Below are 22,662 nucleotides of genomic sequence, written 5' to 3'. Positions count from 1 at the left end.
CCTGTTTCTCATTTCTCGCCATAATTTCAACGCCTCGCCACGAGCAAACCGTTTGAGATATCAAAAAATCCCCTGGCAATTTTTCATCCCCAATGTCTTGAGATTATGTTTACCGAGTTTGGCGGCAATCGAATAAAAAACCTATGACAAGTATTTCAAATTCCAGAGCATGCGCTTTTTACATAACTCTAAATAGCTGACTTCCTGTTGGGTGGAGCCTATGACATGCAATACGCAAGTTGTTCGGCACGATGAGATCTATATGTGTACTGAGTTTCATATTAATACGTGCAAGTATGTGTGAGCTATACATCAACATTTATGACTGTGTTCCAGGGGGTGCTGTAGAGCCCCTCTGCCACGCCCAGGTCCCAGCCTCTGCAGGCTCCTTAAGGCCACAGATTCCAAAGTGTGCGCAAACTTTCAAGAGTTTTTGAGTATGTTAAGGACCCCAAAAGCCCCCACAACTTTGACGACAAATATGAATAATAAACCCCAAATAGCCAACTTCCTGTTGGGCGGAGCCTATGATATGCAATACGAAAGTTGTTTGTATTGATGAGTTCTATATGTGTACCGAGTTTCGTACGTCTACGTGCAAGTATGTATGATATATGGCCCTCCATATTCCAGGGGGCACTGTAGAGCCCCTGTGCCACGCCCGTGTATCAGTCTCTGCCCGGCCCTAATGGCCGCAGGTTCCAATGTGTGTGCCAATTTTCAAGACTTTTTAAGCATGTTAAGGGCCCCAAAAGCCCCCGAAACCTTGAAGAAAAATAATAATAAATATAGCTGCAAGCAGCGATGGCGGGCTCAAGCCACCAATGCCATCGCCACCCCGGTGGCACCAGGTAAACTGTGCCCAGTGGGCACATGCATTCACAATATCGCTCTGGCAGTGAGGTTTTAAAGGATACGGCAGTTAAAGGGTTAATCCGAATCATCTAGACTTTAAAATCACATTCACAGAACAATATATATATATATATATATATATATAACTTTAGTAACACTTTACAATAAGATTTCATTTATAAACATTATATTAACATGAACAATATTTATATAGCATTCATTCATGTCAGTTAATATTCCAAACTTAAACATTAAAACATTGTTTTATTGTGATTTTTTTCCAAGCACATTGTACCAATTCCAAACCATATCAATCTTAATAACTACCATTATTTTTTATTCAATCATTTATGAGTGCTATACAATAGTCCAGGAAAGCTGGAAGAGAAAAACTCCTTATATTCATGTGCAGAATTATTAGGCATGTTTTCTTTTACAGATGAAATGCGCTAAAAAAAGAGTTTTGATTCAAACTGTTTTAACTCAAAAGTCGAAAATTATGTATTATGTAATATTACACAAATGCAATACAGAAATGGATAAGTTAAGACTTGACCATTGTACAAAAATGCTGACTGGGTCATGAGGTCAGAAAAGAAGAAGAAAAAAACAGGTCAAGAAGAACTGACAAAAGAATTGCAAAATAATTAGAAATTAATGTGAAGATTAATTTTTAGTCAATTCTGCAAGACAGACTTTCAGGAAAGGAGGTGGAATAAAAATGAGCTCCTAAATCTTAATCCCGGATTCTGTAAAATATATTCCTCAAACCATCGGACAAGAGGAGGTGGTGCTGGTCCTTCACGAGTCACTCTAATCTGTTCATAAAGCCTATATATAAAGTCTTAATATATTTCACAATACTTCATGGTATTCTAATTAAATCCTTTTTTGGAATCTTAGATCTCTCAGAACCTGACACGTTGTAATTCTGAGACTCCAGGAAAGTGGCAGTTCTGTAAAATGTTGGCGCTGGAGACTAAATGCTCCCTGATAGTTTCACACCTAATTCACTTAACACACACACAAACACACACACACACACACACACACACACATTACCCACAGTGACAGAGGGACAGAGTGACATCAGATGTATGATAGTTTTTTAATTTTCTATCATCCATATAGTGTTGTATAGTCATGAAACTTTGCATATTTCCTCAGAATGACTTGTCTTCTATGTGTACATTTTTTTGAAGTGTTTAGAAGCTGCACTTAAAAAAATAAAAGACATTTACTGGTTACTTTTTTACTGTTATTTCAAAAAATCACCACGACAAAACCATTCAAGCTATCCAAAATTCATCCGACCTGTTCTGTAAGATTAATTCTTTAAACAGTGGTAAAAGAGGATGTGGTGCTAAACCTTCAAGAGTCACTCAAAACGTATCTGTCCATAAAGCCTGTAAAGAATTATTTCTTAATTTACAGTTCACAATACTTCAGCTTGTTATTCTAATTAAGTGAGGGTCATTTTATCAGTAAAATACATAAAATACATATTTTTATTTGAAAGATTTCTATAAATTATTTAAATCATACTTGTTTCTAAAATAATTATTTAAAAGTAATCCTATAGCTCCATCTGGTGGCCATTATTGGTACTAAGAATTGCAAGCTTGATTTATAAGTTATGATAGTTTTAATTTTATGCTGGCTCTTGAAAATGATAAAGCTATGAAACTTACTGTGCTTCCTTCAAATGATGACTTCTACGTATATAAAAAATTATGAAGAGTTGGAATGAAAAATTTTAAAGATATAGTAAAATAACTATTGTATTTTTTTATGTTACTTTAATAAATCGCTATGGCCACACCATTTAAGGTATCCTAAACCCATTCGAAATTTAACATCTTCAGTGTATGGCTTCATTTTAAAACAGTTTGGTGTGAACTACTTTTGTCTTCTTGGAGGAGTATGAATTCATTTACAGGCTGATTTTATCATGAATCCACAATAAAACTTCTGAGTTCTGTATCAATCTGTGTTGTTGTTTGTTTATTTTTATTTTTTTATTTTTCATAGGAAGAAATAACTGACCCTTTACTCTCCTTTTTAATAAATGTGCTTATAAACCAAGAACAAGCTATGTATAGCTGTATTTATAAACTGCTTACTACTGACTATTAATATTGGGACAAGGCTTTATAAAGCATGAACTGACTATTTACTAATGAGTGCAGTTATTATAAAGTGTTTTCAATGCATTTGCTAATTTTTACAAATTAGACATTATTTTACAGTGTTATAAAACCCCTTAAATGATTTGTAAGTGTTTTGTAATGATTTTATTGACCTACAAGCATTTGTGAAAGTTCTGCTTGCATTAGAGCTTAGTCTTCATCTGTGAGCTGAACTGATTTACAGTTACATCCATGAGATTATGTAAAATCAAATAAATATCATGTCACAGGATGTCAGAGGTCAGTATCAAATTTGTTTGAAATTATTATTTGCAGCACAAATAAGGTTTTTTAGGATTTTGAAAAATCCCTAAAACTGTCAGAAAAGGATAAGGCCTAAGATTTCTATGTGAGTGGCTAAATGTATTTGTTCTTATAACTATAATGCATAAACTATGAAATTATACAAAATGTATAAAAAAGTACAACAGTTATTCTTTTCCAATGTTTTTTTATTTTTTATTTATTTATTCATTTATTTTTGGATTTACATTTAAAAAAATTAGCCTACGGCAATCATTCTAAACAGCTTGAATAAAACCTGTCAATATTTATTATAGACCACTATAACTGTGTATAATCTAACAAACAAGTTTATTATGAAAATAAAAGCGTGTACACCAGATAAATTGGACGATAAAGAAATTGCTAACAATAGTATAATAGAGCATGTTTTAGGTTTTTAGGCGTTTAGATGCAGAAATGGACAAATCAAATGTAAAATAAAATGTAATTGATTTAATTAAATATAGATTAAGTCTTGTTAGAGCAAAATAATAAATAAATACGTACACACATTAAAAAAGCAGCCAAGATGAATGAGTTTAATTTTTTATATAGATTAAAATTGAAGACAGAAGCAGCTGGTATATGCGGTCACTTAATATTAAAATCCAGTATATCCACTTCAGATTTATTTCTCAACAGTTTATGTTCACGTGGCTGTTTTCGTTTATATTCGCCAAGCTATTATGTATTTTGAAATAATCTTGTCCATGATGTATTCGTTCTTACGACGAAAGGCAGAATCCTGCAGCTCCAGAGATACATGTTATTCTGCCAGTCGCGCTTTCAAACAGTCTTGCGCACATAAACGGGTCACAAACACCTGTATTTAGCTCGTGTTGTGTTATAATGGATGTATTGTGTGCATTTATGGCAATAATTTATTTTAAAAAGCTCTTAAACAAGAATAAATTCGTTAGTTTTGAACTTGTGACACTGTGCGCGCTGATCGGAGGCAGTGATTTCAGATAGGCAGCCGCAAATATTTCATTTTCACACAAACAGTTCAAAAACATCTGAATTTAGCTCTTGGTGTGTTCTAATTGGTGAATTGTGTGATATCGCTCCAATACTTTATTTTTAATAGCTATAAAACAAGAATAAACTCGTTTTTTCTGAGCTCATCATTCCACACGCTCTTGCTCAGAGTGGTGATTCATCTCTCGTGTTTCTCATGTATCACTGACCACACATCCATTATTAATGAGCCCTGACCTGATAATAATCATATATGTTGGTTTAGCTTGTCAGTGTGAATTAAATCCAAGTATTTATTTGTATTTTAACCGATTTAAAAGTGAAACCAAAAGACAGTCTCCTCCCTTTTTTAATCCGGTAACTGCACCTGTAGAGGCGCTATTTCTCTCAGACAATGGAAGTCTAAGCACACACACTCAAACAGAGGGACAGAGTGAGATGAGATGTCTGACAGTTTTTTAATTTTCTGTTATCCATACAGTGTTGTAAAGTCATGAAACTATGCATATTTACTCAGAATAACTTTTTTTCTGTATGAAAAAAGGTTTTGAAGTGTTTGGAATTTAAAAATGCAGGAAAATTAATAATTCCATCTTTATTGTCATTTAAAAAAATCACCACGACAAAACCATCCAAGCTATCCAAAACCCATTCACAATTTAAGTTCCTCAATGTTTTTTCAACATGTAGACCAAGTTTGGTGTGTATAGTGTTACTCTCCTCTGAGCAGTATGCATTAATTCACAGCTAAATGTAAAAAACAATCCACATTCAAATCAAAATAGCCGACTTCCTGTTGGTCGTAGCTGATGACTGTGAATTAGAAAGTTGTCCGTCTTGATAAGAACAATTTTTGTACTGAGTTTGGTGTCTGTAGCTAAAACTAACCCCCTCACTTTTGACAAAAGGTGGCGCTATAGAGTGCCTCTTCCACGCCCTCTTATGAACTTTTGCCAGTGTCTAGCTGTCACTAATACTGATATGTGTTCTGAGTTTGATGAAATTCTAAGCATGTTATATGCCTCAAAATCACCTGAGAAGTATTCCAGTTTGACATGTTGCCACGGCAACAATATTTTTAGATATCAATATCCCCCCAGCAGATTTATATCGGCTGTGTTTTAACATTATTCTGATGAAGTTTGAAGCAAATCGAGTAAAAATAAGATGCTGAATTCAAAGCATTTTGAAAATGACACACTTCCTGCTGCCAGTTGGTGGCGCTATAACTTTGACTCCTAATAGTCACATATATGTGATCGACATCATACAATGAATAATCTGATGAAGTTTGATTAAAATTAGGAAATGTATGTGGATGGTATTAGACACTTCCTGTTTCTCAATTCTCGCCATAAATTCAACGCCTCGCTACGAGCAAACCGTTCGAGATATCAAAAATCCCCTGGCAATTTTTCATCCCCAATGTCTTGAGATCATGTTGACCGAGTTTGGTGGCAATCGAGTAAAAAACCTATGACAAGTATATCAAATTCCAGAGCATGCGCTTTTTACATAACTCTAAATAGCTGACTTCCTGTTGGGCGGAGCCTATGACATGCAATACGCAAGTTGTTCGGCACGATGAGATCTATACGTGTACTGAGTTTCATATTAATATGTGCAAGTATGTGTGAGCTATACATCAATATTTATGACTGTGTTCCAGGGGGCGCCGTAGAGCCCCTGTGCCACGCCCGGGTCCCAACCTCTGCAGGCTCCTAAAGGCCACAGATCCAAAGGTGTGTGCAAATTTTCAAGAGTTTTTGAGTATGTTAAGGACTCCAAAAGCCCCCACAACTTTGACGACAAATATGAATAATAAACCCTAAATAGCCAACTTCCTGTTGGGCGGAGCCTATGATATGCAATACGAAAGTTGTTTGTATTGATGAGTTCTATATGTGTACCGAGTTTCGTACGTCTACGTACAAGTATGTATGATATATGGCCCTCCATATTCCAGGGGGCGCTGTAGAGCCCCTGTGCCACGCCCGTGTATCAGTCTCTGCCCGGCCCTAATGGCCGCAGGTTCCAATGTGTGTGCCAATTTTCAAGACTTTTTAAGCATGTTAAGGGCCCCAAAAGCCCCCGTAACGTTAGAAAATAATAATAAATATAGCTGCAAGCAGCGATGGCGGGCTCAAGCCACCAATGCCATCACCACCCCGGTGGCATCAGGTAAACTGTGCCCAGCGGGCACATGCATTCACAATATCCCTCTGGCAGTGAGGTTTTAAAGGATAGAGGGGAGCGTAGAGGGGAGCGTGCATTTGCAGTGGCTGGGCCACGACTCTGGAATACCCTGCCTTTAGAGATCAGACTGGCCCCTTCCTTGTCTATTTTTAAATCTTTGCTAAAACCTTTTTTATTTTCCTTAGTGTACTGACTACTGTGTTATGCTACATTTTGAAATGGGTGGTTTTAAATTTTTTGTCTGGTCTATTTTTATGTATGTGTAATATTCTTGCTCTTATGTTAAAGCACTTTGGTCAGCCAGGAGGCTGTTGTAAATGCGCTATACAAATAAATTGAACTTGAACTAGAACTTGAACTTGATATGGCAGTTAAAGGGTTAATCCGAATCATCTAGACTTTAAAATCACATTCACAGAACAATATATATATATATATATATATATATATATATATATATATATATAACTTTAGTAACACTTTACAATAAGATTTCATTTATAAACATTATGTTAACATGAACAATATTTATATAGCATTCATTCATGTCAGTTAATATTCCAAACTTAAACATTAAAACATTGTTTTATTGTGATTTTTTTCCAAGCACATTTTACCAATTCCAAACCATATCAATCTTAATAACTACCATTATTTTTTATTTAATCATTTATGAGTGCTATACAATAGTCCAGGAAAGCTGGAAGAGAAAAACAGGTCAAGAAGAACTGACAAAAGAATTGCAAAAGAATTAGGAATTAATGTGAAGATTAATTTTTAGTCAATTCTGCAAGACAGACTTTCAGGAAAGGAGGTGGAATAAAAATGAGCTCCTAAATCTTAATCCCAGATTCTGGAAGATATATTCCTCAAACCATCGGACAAGAGAAGGTGGTGCTGGTCCTTCACGAGTCACTCTAATCTGTTCATTAAGCCTATATATAAAGTCTTAATATATAGTATTTCACAATACTTCATGGTATTCTAATTAAATAATTTTTTGGAATCTTAGATCTCTCAGAACCTGACACATTGTAATTCTGAGACTCCAGGAAAGTGGCAGTTCTGTAAAATGTTGGCGCTGGAGACTAAATGCTCACTGATAGTTTCACACCTAATTCACTTAAAACACACACAAACACACACACACAGTGACAGAGTGACATCAGATGTATGTTTTTTAATTTTCTGTCATCCATATAATGTTGTATAGTCATGAAACTATGCATATTTCCTCAGAATGACTTGTCTTCTATGTGTACATTTTTTTGAAGTGTTTAGAAGCTGCACTTTTTTTTACTGGTTCCTTTTTTACTATTATTTCAAAAAATCACCACGACAAAACCATTCAAGCTATCCAAAATTCATTCACACCTGTTCTGTAAGATTAATTCTTTAAACAGTGGTAAAAGAGGATGTGGTGCTGAACCTTCAAGAGTCACTTAAAACGTATCTGTCCATAAAGCCTATTAAGAATTATTCTTAATATACAGTTCACAATACTTCAGCTTGTTATTCTAATTAAGTGAGGGTCATTTTATCAGTAAAATTCCTAAAATACATATTATTTTATTTGAAAGATTTCTATAAATTATTTAAATCATACTCGTTTCTCCAATAATTATTTAAAAGTAATCCTATAGCTCCCTCTGGTGGCCATTATAGGTACTAAGAATTGCAAGCTTGATTTATAAGTTATGATAGTTTTAATTTTATGCTGGCTCTTGAAAATGATAAAGCTAAGAAACTTACTGTGCTTCCTTCAAATGAGGACTTCTACTTATATAAAAAATTATGAAGAGTTAGAATGAAAAATTGTAAAGATATAGTAAAATAACTATTGTATTTTTTATGTTACTTTAATAAATCTCTATGGCAACACCATTTAAGCTATCCTAAACCCATTCACAGTTTAACATCTCAGTATATTGGCATCATGTTGAAAAAGGAGTATGGAGTAGTATGAGGAGGAGTATGAATTCATTTACAGGCTGATTTTATCATAAATCCACAATAAAACTTCTGAGTTCTGTATCAATCTGTGTTGTTGTTTGTTTATTTTTATCTTTTATTTTTCATAGGAAGATAACTGACCCTTTACTCTCCTTTTTAATAAATGTGCTTATAAACCAAGGACAAGCTATTTATATCTGTATTTATAAACTGTTTACTACTGACTATTAATATTGGGACAAGGCTTTATAAAGCATGAACTGACTATTTACTAATGAGTGCAGTTATTATAAAGTGTTATCAATGAATTTGCTAATGTTAACAAATTAGACATTATTTTACAGTGTTATCAAATCCTTAAATGACTCATAAGCATTTGTGAAAGTTCTGCTTGCATTACAGCTTAGTATTGATCTGTGAGCTGAACAGATTTACTGTTACATCTATGAGATTATGTAAATTCAAATAAATATAATGTCACAGGATGTCATAGGTCAGTATCAAATGAGTTTGAAATTATTATTTGCAGCACAAATAAGTTTTTTTTAGGATTTTTAAAAATCCCTAAAACTGACAGAAAAAGGTTAAGGCCTAAGCTATTTCTATGTGAGTGGCTAAATTTATTTTTGTTTTTATAATTGTAATACACAAACTATGAAATTATACAAAATGTATAAAAAGGTAAATAAATAAATACGCACACATTAAAAAAGCAGCCAAGTCGAATGAGTTTCCTTTTTTATATAGATTAAAATTGAAGACAGAAGCAAGTGGTAAATGTGGTCACTTTAATATTCAAATCCAGTAGATCCAGTTTATGTTCACGTGGCTGTTTTCGTTTATATTCGCCAAGCTATTATGTATTTTGAAATAATCTTGTCCGTGATGTGTTCGTTCGTACGACGAAAGACAGAAACCTGCAGCTCGAGAGATATGTTATTCTGCCAGTCGCGCTTTCAAATAGTCTTGCACACTTAAACAGGTCACAAACACCTGCATTTAGCTCTTGTAGTGTTACAATGGGTTTATTGTGTGCATTTGTGGTAATATTTTATTTAAAAAAGCTCTTAAACAAGAATAAATTCGTTTGTTTTGAGCTGGACACTGTACGCGCTGATCGGAGGCGTGATTTCAGATAGGCAGCCACAAATATTTCATTTTCACACAAACAGTTCAAAAACATCTGAATTTAGCTCTTGGTGTGTTCTAATTGGTTGATTGTGTGATATCGCTGTAATAATTTATTTTTAAAAGCTTTAAAACAGGAATAAATTCGTTTTTTCTGAGCTCTTTACTCCAGACGCTCGTGGTCACAGCGGTGATTCATCTCTCCTATTTCTCACGTATCTCTGGCCAGAAATAATTTATCCATGAGCCCTGAACCGGTAATAATCAGATATGTTGGTTTAGCTTGTCAGTGTGAATTAAATCTAAGTATTTATTTGTATTTTTAACCGATTTAAAAGTGAAAGTAAAAGTTCGGGAATTGAACCTGTAGGGGCGCAATTTCTCTCAGACAATGGAAGTCTAAGCACATATACTCAAACAGAGGGACAGAGTGAGATGAGATGTCTGACAGTTTTTTAATTTTCTGTTATCCATACAGTGTTGTAAAGTCGTTAAACTATGCATATTTCCTCAGAATGACTTTTTCATCTGTATGAAAAAATTCTTTGACGTGTTTGGAAGCTGAAATTTAAAAATACAATAATGATTCCCTTTGTAAGGTCATTTAAAAAAATCACCACGGCAAAACCATTCAAGCTATCCAAAATCCATTCACAATTTAAGTTCCTATCAGAAATACTGATGTGTGTTCAGAGTTTTGTGAAATTCTAAGTATGTTATTTGCCTCAAAATCACCTGAGAAGTATTCCAGTTTGACATGTTGCCACGCCAACAATTTTTTAGATATCAATATCCCCCTTGCAGATTTATATCGGCTGTGTTTTAACATTATTCTGATGAAGTTTGAAGCAAATCGAGTAATAATAAGATGCTGAATTCAAATCATTTTGAAAATGACACACTTCCTTCTGCCAGTTGGTGGCGCTATAACTTTGACTCCTAATAGTCACATATATGCAATCGACATCATACAACGAATAATCTGATGAAGTTTGATTAAAATCAGGAAATGTATGTGGACGGTATTAGACACTTCCTGTTTCTCATTTCTCGCCATAATTTCAACGCCTCGCCACGAGCAAACCGTTCGAGATATCAAAAATCCCCTGGCAATTTTTCATCCCCAGTGTCTTGAGATCATGTTGACCGAGTTTGGCGACAATCGAGAAAAAAACCTATGACAAGTATTTCAAATTCCAGAGCATGCGCTTTTTACATAACTCTAAATAGCTGACTTCCTGTTGGGTGGAGCCTATGACATGCAATACGAAAGTTGTTCGGCACGATGAGATCTATATGTGTACTGAGTTTCATATGAATATGTGCAAGTATGTGTGAGCTATACATCAACATTTCTGACTGTGTTCCAGGGGGCGCCGTAGAGCCCCTGTGCCACGCCCGGGTCCCAGCCTCTGCAGGCTCCTAAAGGCCACAGATTCCAAAGTGTGCGCAAATTTTCAAGAGTTTTTGAGTATGTTAAGGACCCCCAAAGCCCCCACAACTTTGACAAAAAATTTGAATACTAAACCCTAAATAGCCAACTTCCTGTTGGGCGGAGCCTATGATATGCAATACAAAAGTTGTTTGGATTGATGAGATTTATATGTGTACCGAGTTTCATAAGTCTACGAGCAAGAATGTATGATATATGGCCCTCCATATTCCAGGGGGCGCTGTAGAGCCCCTGTGCCACGCCCGTGTATCAGTCTCTGCCCGGCCTTAATGGCCGCAGGTTCCAATCTGTGTGCCAATTTTCAAGACTTTTTAAGCACGTTAAGGGCCCCAAAAGCCCCCGAGACGTTAAAAAAAAAAAAAAAAAAAAAATAATAATAATAATAATAATAAAAAATAATCCTAAGGAAAACAATAGGCCTCTCGCCCTTTGGGCTTGAGCCCTAATAATAATAATAATAATAATAATAATAATAATAATAATAAAAAATAATCCTAAGGAAAACAATAGGGCTCTCGCCCTCCAGGCTTGAGCCCTAATAAATAATAATAATAATAATAATAATAAATAATAATAATAATAAATATAGCTGCAAGCAGCGATGGCGGGCTCAAGCCACCAATGCCATCACCACCCCGGTGGCATCAGGTAAACTGTGCCCAGCGGGCACATGCATTCACAATATCCCTCTGGCAGTGAGGTTTTAAAGGATAGAGGGGAGCGTAGAGGGGAGCGTGCATTTGCAGTGGCTGGGCCACGACTCTGGAATACCCTGCCTTTAGAGATCAGACTGGCCCCTTCCTTGTCTATTTTTAAATCTTTGCTAAAAACTTTTTTATTTTCCTTAGTGTACTGACTACTGTGTTATGCTACATTTTGAAATGGGTGGTTTTAAATTTTTTGTCTGGTCTATTTTTATGTATGTGTAATATTCTTGCTCTTATGTTAAAGCACTTTGGTCAGCCAGGAGGCTGTTGTAAATGCGCTATACAAATAAATTGAACTTGAACTTGAACTTGAACTTGATATGGCAGTTAAAGGGTTAATCCGAATCATCTAGACTTTAAAATCACATTCACAGAACAATATATATATATATATATATATATATATAACTTTAGTAACACTTTACAATAAGATTTCATTTATAAACATTATGTTAACATGAACAATATTTATATAGCATTCATTCATGTCAGTTAATATTCCAAACTTAAACATTAAAACATTGTTTTATTGTGATTTTTTTCCAAGCACATTTTACCAATTCCAAACCATATCAATCTTAATAACTACCATTATTTTTTATTTAATCATTTATGAGTGCTATACAATAGTCCAGGAAAGCTGGAAGAGAAAAACAGGTCAAGAAGAACTGACAAAAGAATTGCAAAAGAATTAGGAATTAATGTGAAGATTAATTTTTAGTCAATTCTGCAAGACAGACTTTCAGGAAAGGAGGTGGAATAAAAATGAGCTCCTAAATCTTAATCCCGGATTCTGGAAGATATATTCCTCAAACCATCAAACAAGAGGAGGTGGTGCTGGTCCTTCACGAGTCAGTCTAATCTGTTCATTAAGCCTATATATAAAGTCTTAATATATAGTATTTCACAATACTTCATGGTATTCTAATTAAATATTTTTTTGGAATCTTAGATCTCTCAGAACCTGACACATTGTAATTCTGAGACTCCAGGAAAGTGGCAGTTCTGTAAAATGTTGGCGCTGGAGACTAAATGCTCACTGATAGTTTCACACCTAATTCACTTAAAACACACACAAACACACACACACAGTGACAGAGGGACAGAGTGACATCAGATGTATGTTTTTTAATTTTCTGTCATCCATATAATGTTGTATAGTCATGAAACTATGCATATTTCCTCAGAATGACTTGTCTTCTATGTGTACATTTTTTTGAAGTGTTTAGAAGCTGCACTTTTTTTTACTGGTTCCTTTTTTACTATTATTTCAAAAAATCACCACGACAAAACCATTCAAGCTATCCAAAATTCATTCACACCTGTTCTGTAAGATTAATTCTTTAAACAGTGGTAAAAGAGGATGTGGTGCTGAACCTTCAAGAGTCACTTAAAACGTATCTGTCCATAAAGCCTATTAAGAATTATTCTTAATATACAGTTCACAATACTTCAGCTTGTTATTCTAATTAAGTGAGGGTCATTTTATCAGTAAAATTCCTAAAATACATATTATTTTATTTGAAAGATTTCTATAAATTATTTAAATCATACCCGTTTCTCCAATAATTATTTAAAAGTAATCCTATAGCTCCCTCTGGTGGCCATTATAGGTACTAAGAATTGCAAGCTTGATTTATAAGTTATGATAGTTTTAATTTTATGCTGGCTCTTGAAAATGATAAAGCTATGAAACTTACTGTGCTTCCTTCAAATGAGGACTTCTACTTATATAAAAAATTATGAAGAGTTAGAATGAAAAATTTTAAAGATATAGTAAAATAACTATTGTATTTTTTATGTTACTTTAATAAATCTCTATGGCAACACCATTTAAGCTATCCTAAACCCATTCACAATTTAACATCTCAGTATATTGGCATCATGTTGAAAAAGGAGTATGGAGTAGTATGAGGAGGAGTATGAAATCATTTACAGGCTGATTTTATCATAAATCCACAATAAAATTTCTGAGTTCTGTATCAATCTGTGTTGTTGTTGTTTGTTTATTTTTATCTTTTATTTTTCATAGGAAGATAACTGACCCTTTACTCTCCTTTTTAATAAATGTGCTTATAAACCAAGGATAAGCTATTTATAGCTGTATTTATAAACTGCTTACTACTTACTATTAATATTGGGACAAGGCTTTATAAAGCATGAACTGACTATTTACTAATGAGTGCAGTTATTATAAAGTGTTATCAATGAATTTGCTAATGTTAACAAATTAGACATTATTTTACAGTGTTATCAAATCCTTAAATGACTCATAAGCATTTGTGAAAGTTCTGCTTGCATTACAGCTTAGTATTGATCTGTGAGCTGAACAGATTTACTGTTACATCTATGAGATTATGTAAATTCAAATAAATATAATGTCACAGGATGTCATAGGTCAGTATCAAATGAGTTTGAAATTATTATTTGCAGCACAAATAAGTTTTTTTTAGGATTTTTAAAAATCCCTAAAACTGTCAGAAAAAGGTTAAGGCCTAAGCTATTTCTATGTGAGTGGCTAAATTTATTTTTGTTTTTATAATTGTAATACACAAACTATGAAATTATACAAAATGTATAAAAAGGTAAATAAATAAATACGCACACATTAAAAAAGCAGCCAAGTCGAATGAGTTTCCTTTTTTATATAGATTAAAATTGAAGACAGAAGCAAGTGGTAAATGTGGTCACTTTAATATTCAAATCCAGTAGATCCAGTTTATGTTCACGTGGCTGTTTTCGTTTATATTCGCCAAGCTATTATGTATTTTGAAATAATCTTGTCCGTGATGTGTTCGTTCGTACGACGAAAGCCAGAAACCTGCAGCTCAAGAGATATGTTATTCTGCCAGTCGCGCTTTCAAATAGTCTTGCACACTTAAACGGGTCACAAACACCTGCATTTAGCTCTTGTAGTGTTACAATGGGTTTATTGTGTGCATTTGTGGTAATATTTTATTTAAAAAAGCTCTTAAACAAGAATAAATTCGTTTGTTTTGAGCTCGACACTGTACGCGCTGATCGGAGCGGTGATTTCAGATAGGCAGCCACAAATATTTCATTTTCACACAAACAGTTCAAAAACATCTGAATTTAGCTCTTGGTGTGTTCTAATTGGTTGATTGTGTGATATCGCTGTAATAATTTATTTTTAAAAGCTTTAAAACAGGAATAAATTCGTTTTCTCTGAGCTCTTTACTCCAGACGCTCGTGATCACAGCGGTGATTCATCTCTCCTATTTCTCACGTATCTCTGGCCAGAAATAATTTATCCATGAGCCCTGAACCGGTAATAATCAGATATGTTGGTTTAGCTTGTCAGTGTGAATTAAATCTAAGTATTTATTTGTATTTTTAACCGATTTAAAAGTGAAAGTAAAAGTTCGGGAATTGAACCTGTAGGGGCGCAATTTCTCTCAGACAATGGAAGTCTGAAGCACATATACTCAAACAGAGGGACAGAGTGAGATGAGATGTCTGACAGTTTTTTAATTTTCTGTTATCCATACAGTGTTGTAAAGTCGTTAAACTATGCATATTTCCTCAGAATGACTTTTTCATCTGTATGAAAAAATTCTTTGACGTGTTTGGAAGCTGCAATTTAAAAATACAATAATGATTCCCTTTGTAAGGTCATTTAAAAAAATCACCACGGCAAAACCATTCAAGCTATCCAAAATCCATTCACAATTTAAGTTCCTATCAGAAATACTGATGTGTGTTCAGAGTTTTGTGAAATTCTAAGTATGTTATTTGCCTCAAAATCACCTGAGAAGTATTCCAGTTTGACATGTTGCCACGCCAACAATTTTTTAGATATCAATATCCCCCTTGCAGATTTATATCGGCTGTGTTTTAACATTATTCTGATGAAGTTTGAAGCAAATCGAGTAATAATAAGATGCTGAATTCAAATCATTTTGAAAATGACACACTTCCTTCTGCCAGTTGGTGGCGCTATAACTTTGACTCCTAATAGTCACATATATGCGATCGACATCATACAATGAATAATCTGATGAAGTTTGATTAAAATCAGGAAATGTATGTGGACGGTATTAGACACTTCCTGTTTCTCATTTCTCGCCATAATTTCAACGCCTCGCCACGAGCAAACCGTTCGAGATATCAAAAATCCCCTGGCAATTTTTCATCCCCAGTGTCTTGAGATCATGTTGACCGAGTTTGGCGGCAATCGAGAAAAAAACCTATGACAAGTATTTCAAATTCCAGAGCATGCGCTTTTTACATAACTCTAAATAGCTGACTTCCTGATGGGCGGAGCCTATGACATGCAATACGAAAGTTGTTTGGCACGATGAGATCTATATGTGTACTGAGTTTCATATGAATATGTGCAAGTATGTGTGAGCTATACATCAACATTTCTGACTGTGTTCCAGGGGGCGCCGTAGAGCCCCTGTGCCACGCCCGGGTCCCAGCCTCTTCAAGCTCCTAAAGGCCACAGATTCCAAAGTGTGCGCAAATTTTCAAGAGTTTTTGAGTATGTTAAGGACCCCAAAAGCCCCCACAACTTTGACGAAAAATTTGAATACTAAACCCTAAATAGCCAACTTCCTGTTGGGCGGAGCCTATGATATGCAATACAAAAGTTGTTTGGATTGATGAGATTTATATGTGTACCGAGTTTCATACGTCTACGAGCAAGAATGTATGATATATGGCCCTCCATATTCCAGGGGGCGCTGTAGAGCCCCTGTGCCACGCCCGTGTATCAGTCTCTGCCCGGCCCTAATGGCCGCAGGTTCCAATCTGTGTGCCAATTTTCAAGACTTTTTAAGCACGTTAAGGGCCCCAAAAGCCCCCGAGACGTTGGAAAAAAAAAAAATAATAATAATAATAATAAATATAGCTGCAAGCAGCGATGTCGGGCTCAAGCCATCAGTGCAACGCCACCCCGGTGGCATCAGGATAACTGTGCCCAGCGGGCATAAGCATTTACAGTAACCCTCTGACAATCAAGTTTTAAGGGATGCGGCAGTTAAAGGGTTAATCCGACCAATCTAGACTTTGAAATCACATACACAGAACAATATATATAACTTTAGTAACACTTTATTTTAATATCTATAAAAAATGTATAAGGTGTGCATTGTAGCTGACACCTATATGAACACATTACAATTGTTTTATGACTGCAAGTCTTTCTTCTCAAATGCTATTGAGCTTCAAATTTGCATTTGAGCCCATGTGAAAAAGTAGCATAATTTACATATGACTTACAGTTTGTTGTAATAAATATCAAACATTCAATTTAATTGTGCATTATAGCTGTCACCTAGATGAACAATTACAGTTGTTTTTATGACTGTAAGTCATTCTCTTCAAATGCTACTGACGTTAGAAAAGTGTATAACAATATCACATGTAACTTTAGAGACGGTCCCTAAATTTGAGACTCTAGAAAGTCCAATGTCAAGACAACTTTATGCCTGTTTTATTTTCTTTAGTTTTCTTTTCTCTGTGCCGGATTGCTGATGTCCTATACCCAGGCATAGATGTCCATCCATCAATTACGAACATTCATCCGCAAACATGAGGTCTGAGCGGTCGTGAGGGCGGATGGGAGAATGGCGCATGTTTTTTTTTTGGTTTTTTTTGAGCAACTGGGATGGTGCCCCCTCTGGGAGTTGGTGCCCTAAGAAGACTGCATACTATGCATATAGGGAGCGGCGGTACAATCTCGAAGATATATTCCTCAAACCATCTTACAAGAGGAGGTGATGCTAATCCTTCAAGAATCGCATAAAAGCTATTCAAGTGTACAGTTTCCTTTTATTGCATCTTGAAATAAATATTTCTGAATTCTGAATCAAACTGGGTTGTGTTTATTTATTTATTTTATAAGACAACTGAGACTTTAATCTCCTTTGTAATATATGTGCTTTTAAACCAAGAACAATTTATTTATAGATGTATTACTGCTTAATAATGACTATTATTAAGGGAAAAGGCTTTATAATCATGAACTATTTACTAATGCTTAGCTAATGAGTGCAATTATTATAAAGTGTTACCATTGCATATACTAATGTTAACAAATTAGACATTATTTTACAGTGTTACCAAATCCTTAAATAATGTATTAGTGTTTTGTAATGATTTTAATGACCTATAAGCATTTGTGAAATAGTTTTGCTTGCATTGCAGCTTAATCTGTCAGTTGAAGAGTTTTACTGTTACATCAATGAGATTAATAAATGTCATGTCACGTCACAGGTTGTCATAGGTCAGTATCAAATGAGTTTGAAATTATTATTTGCAGCACAAATTAGGGTTCTTAGGATGTTTTTAAATCCCTAAAACTGTCAGAAAAGGATAAGGCCTAAGAGATTTCTTAACCTGTAATGAAAGGAAAAAACACCACCATTAGCAACAACAAAAACAATAACAATTTAAAATACAGATTTTTTTTTTCCTGATTATTAAAGGGATGATTAGGTCTCTCTCTCTCTCTCTCTGCCAGACAGCCCCTCCCTACAGTCCACACACACTGTCACAGTCACCAACCCCCTCACACCCCCCCTCCCTCTCCCCCTCCCTTCCCTCACACAGACAGGGTGGCCAGAGTGAGATCATGTAAGTTGAGAAGTCTGACAGTTTTTTAATTTTCTTTTATCCATACAGTGTTGTAAAGTCGTGAAACTATGCATATTTCCTCAGAATGATTTGATCTTTGTATGAAAAAATGCTTTGAAGTGTTTGGAAGCTGCAATTTAAACATACAAGACAATTAATGTTTCCCTTTTTACTGTCATTTCAAAAATTCACCACGACAAAACCGTTCAAGCTAACCAAAATCCGTTCGCAATTTAAGTTCCTCAATGGTTTTTCTTAATGTAGACAAAGTTTGGTGTGTATAGTGTACTTCCCCTGGGAGGAGTATGAATTAATTCACAAAAGAAAATTCCCAAAAATCCATATTCAAGTCAAAATAGCCAACTTCCTGTTGGTCGTAGCTTATGACTGCGAATTAGAAAGTTGTCCGTCTTGATAAGAACAATTTATGTACCAAGTTTGGTGTCTGTAGCTAAAACTAATCCCCCCACTTTTGACAAAAGGTGGCGCTATAGAGTGCCTCTTCCACACCCTTTTAAAAGCTTTTGCCATGGTCTAGCTATCTTTAATACTGATATCTGTTTCGAGTTTCATGTAAATCTGAGCTAGTTATCTGCCTCAAAATCACCAGAACAGAACATTCAAGTTTGACACGTTGCCATGGCAACACTATATTAGATATAAATATCCCCACGACAGATTGTCTTCGGCCGTGTTTTGTCATTATTCTGATGAAGTTTGAAGCAAATCAAGTAAAAATAAGATGCTGAATTCAAAGCGTTCTGAAAATGATTCACTTCCTGCTGCCAGTTGGTGGCGCTATAACTTTGACTCCTAAAAGTCACATATATACGATTGGTATCATACAACGAACAAACCAATTAAGTTTGATCAAATTCAGCAAATGTATGTGGATGTTATTATACATTTCCTGTTTCTCATTTCTCGCCATAATTTCAACGCCTCGCCACGGGCAAACCGTTCGAGATATCAAAAATCTCTTCGCAATTTAGCATCCCCAATGTCTTGAGATCGTGTTCACCGAGTTTTGAGGTGAACGGGTGGAGTTCCTCAGAGGAGTATATCAAATTCCAGAGCATGTGTTTTTCATAAAACCCTAAATAGCCAACTTCCTGTTGGGCGGAGCTTATGACATGCAGTGTGAAAGTTGTTTGGTTTGATGAGTTATATATATGTACCAAGTTTCATATGTATACGTGCAAGTATGCATGATATATGGCCCTCGGTACTACAGGGGGCGCTGTAGAGCCCCTGTGCCACGCCCGTGTATCAGACTCTGCCCGGCCCTAATGGCCGCAGGTTCCAAGGTGTGTGCCAATTTTCAAGAGTTTTTGAGCATGTTAAGGACCCCAAAAGCCCCCGAAACCTTAGAAAAAAATTAGAAGAATAAAAAAAAAAAAAAAAAATCCTAAGGAAAACAATAGGGCTCTCGCCCTCCAGGCTTGAGCCCTAATAATAATAATAAAAAATAATCCTAAGGAAAACAATAGGCCTCTCGCCCTTTGGGCTTGAGCCCTAATAATAACAAATAATCCTAAGGTAAACAATAGGGCTCTCGCCCTCCAGGCGTGAGCCCTAATAATCCTTAGAAGAACAATAGGGCTCTTCGCCCCATTGGGCTTGAGCCCTAAATAATCCTTAGGGGAACAATAGGGCCCTGCGCCCATTGGCTCGGGCCCTAATAATAATAAGAATAATGCTTAGGGGAACAATAGGGCCCTGCACCCATTGGCTTATAGCCCAGTTTGTGCTGATTACAGTGAGATTAGACATTAGCCATTTAGATATTTATAAGAAACTGGAAAAAGCACAAATGTCAGGGCATGACAAAACTTCTCCAGGCCCAAAAAATACCCTTAGACTCCAGAGGGTTAAAATGGCACTTTGAGAAGCTTAATAAATATGGGCTCAGAACTATATACATATATTAAACTGCAGTTTTTACACAGTGTCAATCAGTTTTATATTGCAAGCAAATTAATTGTGAATATACCATGAATAATCTATTTATCAATGGCTCAAGATTGTGTTTGCTCAAAGTACCTTTGCCAGCCAGGCAGCATGGTTCCACTCTCCATACGTCTGCAGATAACGGCAAGCATCTGCTGCTTTGTCGATCAGGCAGAGCAACTGCACACCCTCTAAGAGACAGAGATGTAGAGAGAAACCGTGAGGAGACGAATAAATAAATAAATAAAAAATAAAAACTGTTGAAAGTATTAATTTGGATTATTTGAAAAATTCACAAAAATGTATCCTTTCATTGGATAATAAGGATTTAAAATGGGGGGAAATATCATTATGAAATGAATGTTTTTCTCTAATACACATTGGCCACAATTAATGGCACCCTTTTATTGAATTATTTTTTAAACCTCCATTTGCCAGTTTAACAGCTCAAAACTGTCTCCTATAATGCCTGATTAGGTTAGAGAACACCTAACAAGAGATCAGAGTCCATTCCTTCATCCAGAATCACTCCAGACCCTTCAGATTCCCAGCTTCTCCTCTTCAGTTCACTCCTGGACTGGAATGGCTATAGCAGAAGCTTGGTTTTGAGCTCAGTGACCCATTTTGGTGTTGTTTTTGAGGTTTGTGTTTGGATTATTGTACGGTTGAATGATTCAAACATGGCCCATTATAAGATTTCTAACAGAGTCAGTCACTTTTTGATTTTTTATCTGTTGGTATTTAAAGGGGGGGTGAAATGCTCATTTTCACTCAATCTCCTGTTAATCTTGAGTACTTATAGAGTAGTACTGCATCCTGTACTACTCTATAGGTACTCAAATGAGCATTTCATATCTCCAAAAAGTCTTTAGTTTAATTATATTTATAAGAGAAAAATAGTCTGTGCCGATTTTTTCCGGAAAAACACGAGCCGCCTGGAGGCGTGACGTGTGGGCGGAGCTAAAGAATCACGAGCGCGAGTAGGCTTTGGCGTTGAGAGCGTTTGGAAATTGTGACATTAACGTGAGAAAAAAAAAAAACATCATCCAAAACAAACCATGGCTAACAGTCAGATTCAGCCGTTTCTTTATGATCCAGAATCAGATCCCTAGGCTGAAACTGAACGAGAGCAGCAGCAGCAACGACTACAACAGCATCTCTATATGGTATGTATTGAAACTGTATACATTTGCTTATGTATCCCCTCTCTCCCGGGTCCTTTCTGACGCTCCTCGCACTCACTCCGAGCGGGGCTCGAACCCGAGTCTCCTCTAACACGGAGGCTAAATGGCTACAGCCACTAGCGTCTGTTGCTAGTGCATCTCTTGGGATCGGGGAGGTTTACCTGCACAGCACTACTCGCTGGCCTCCGTTACACTTAGCGGTTTTGGAAAATGTTCTAAATGCAGGGAACAAACAAAAACACTTGCACAACTCCGTCGATGCTCTTCAAAAATAAACTCCGTCCACTGGTCCCTTGATGTTTTTTTTTTTGTTGGTAATCTGTGCAGGGTTGACTTGCCCTCGCAACCAAAAACACACTTCTTTTGTGACATTTCGCTCTCGCTCTGGTCAGTGAATGTCTCGTATCTGCTCTGTTATACGGGAGCGCGCGCTCTTCCGGGAGAAGTGCCTCAGGACCCATATAAGCAAATTCCGCTCCATCTAACGTCACACAGACCCATACTCGAAAAAAACTTTCCGAAACTTGTGACAAACCGGAAGGAGTATTTTTGGAACAAAAATACTCCTTCAAACGTAAAACTTGATTTTTGAAAATTTGTCCATGTTTAGCATGGGAATCCAACTCTTTAACAGTGTAAAAAACTCAGTGTGCATGAAATAGCATTTCACCCCCCCTTTAATAGAATCCATTATGCCATGTGTCTAAACAAGATGTCCAGGACCTCCAGCAGAAATATAGGCCCACAACATCAAAAATACAGCTGTATATTTCATTGTACACATGGGGTACTTTTTATCCCTGTTTTCACCAAACCCATCTTGAGTGTTTACTGCTAAAAAGCTAATTTTTAGTTTCATCTGATCATAGAAGCCAGTCCGATTTGAAGTTCCAGTCGTGTCTGATAACTGAATATGCTTTAGTTTGTTTTTGGATGAGCTAGGAGAATTTTTCTTGAAACCCTCCCAAACAACATGTGTTGATGTAGGTTCTGTTTGACAATTTTTTTTAAAGGTTTTCTGAACCAGAAACTCAAATATTTTCTGCAATTCTCCAGCTGTGATCCTTGGAGAGTCTTTAGCCACTCAAACTGACCTCCTCACCATGCATTAGGATGATATAGACATGTCCTCTTTCAGGCAGTTTTCTAACATTTTCTGTTGATTGGAAATTCTTAACCCTTTG

General features: G+C 35.8%; 1 protein-coding gene across 2 annotated transcripts in view; it reads right to left on the bottom strand.

Moving 5' to 3' along the window:
* Positions 1–22,662, bottom strand: part of wdr11 (WD repeat domain 11) — a 172,749-nt gene that overhangs the window by 27,382 nt on the left and 122,705 nt on the right. For both annotated transcript variants that reach the window (XM_052613981.1, XM_052613980.1), the window contains exon 26: positions 20,388–20,485. In XM_052613981.1, the coding sequence (XP_052469941.1) occupies positions 20,388–20,485 (98 nt within the window). The remainder of the gene's footprint in view (positions 1–20,387; positions 20,486–22,662) is intronic.

Source organism: Carassius gibelio, chromosome A13 (genome assembly GCF_023724105.1).
Source record: "Carassius gibelio isolate Cgi1373 ecotype wild population from Czech Republic chromosome A13, carGib1.2-hapl.c, whole genome shotgun sequence".
Classification (NCBI taxonomy): domain Eukaryota; kingdom Metazoa; phylum Chordata; class Actinopteri; order Cypriniformes; family Cyprinidae; genus Carassius; species Carassius gibelio.
This window is presented reverse-complemented; position numbering and strand designations above follow the sequence as displayed.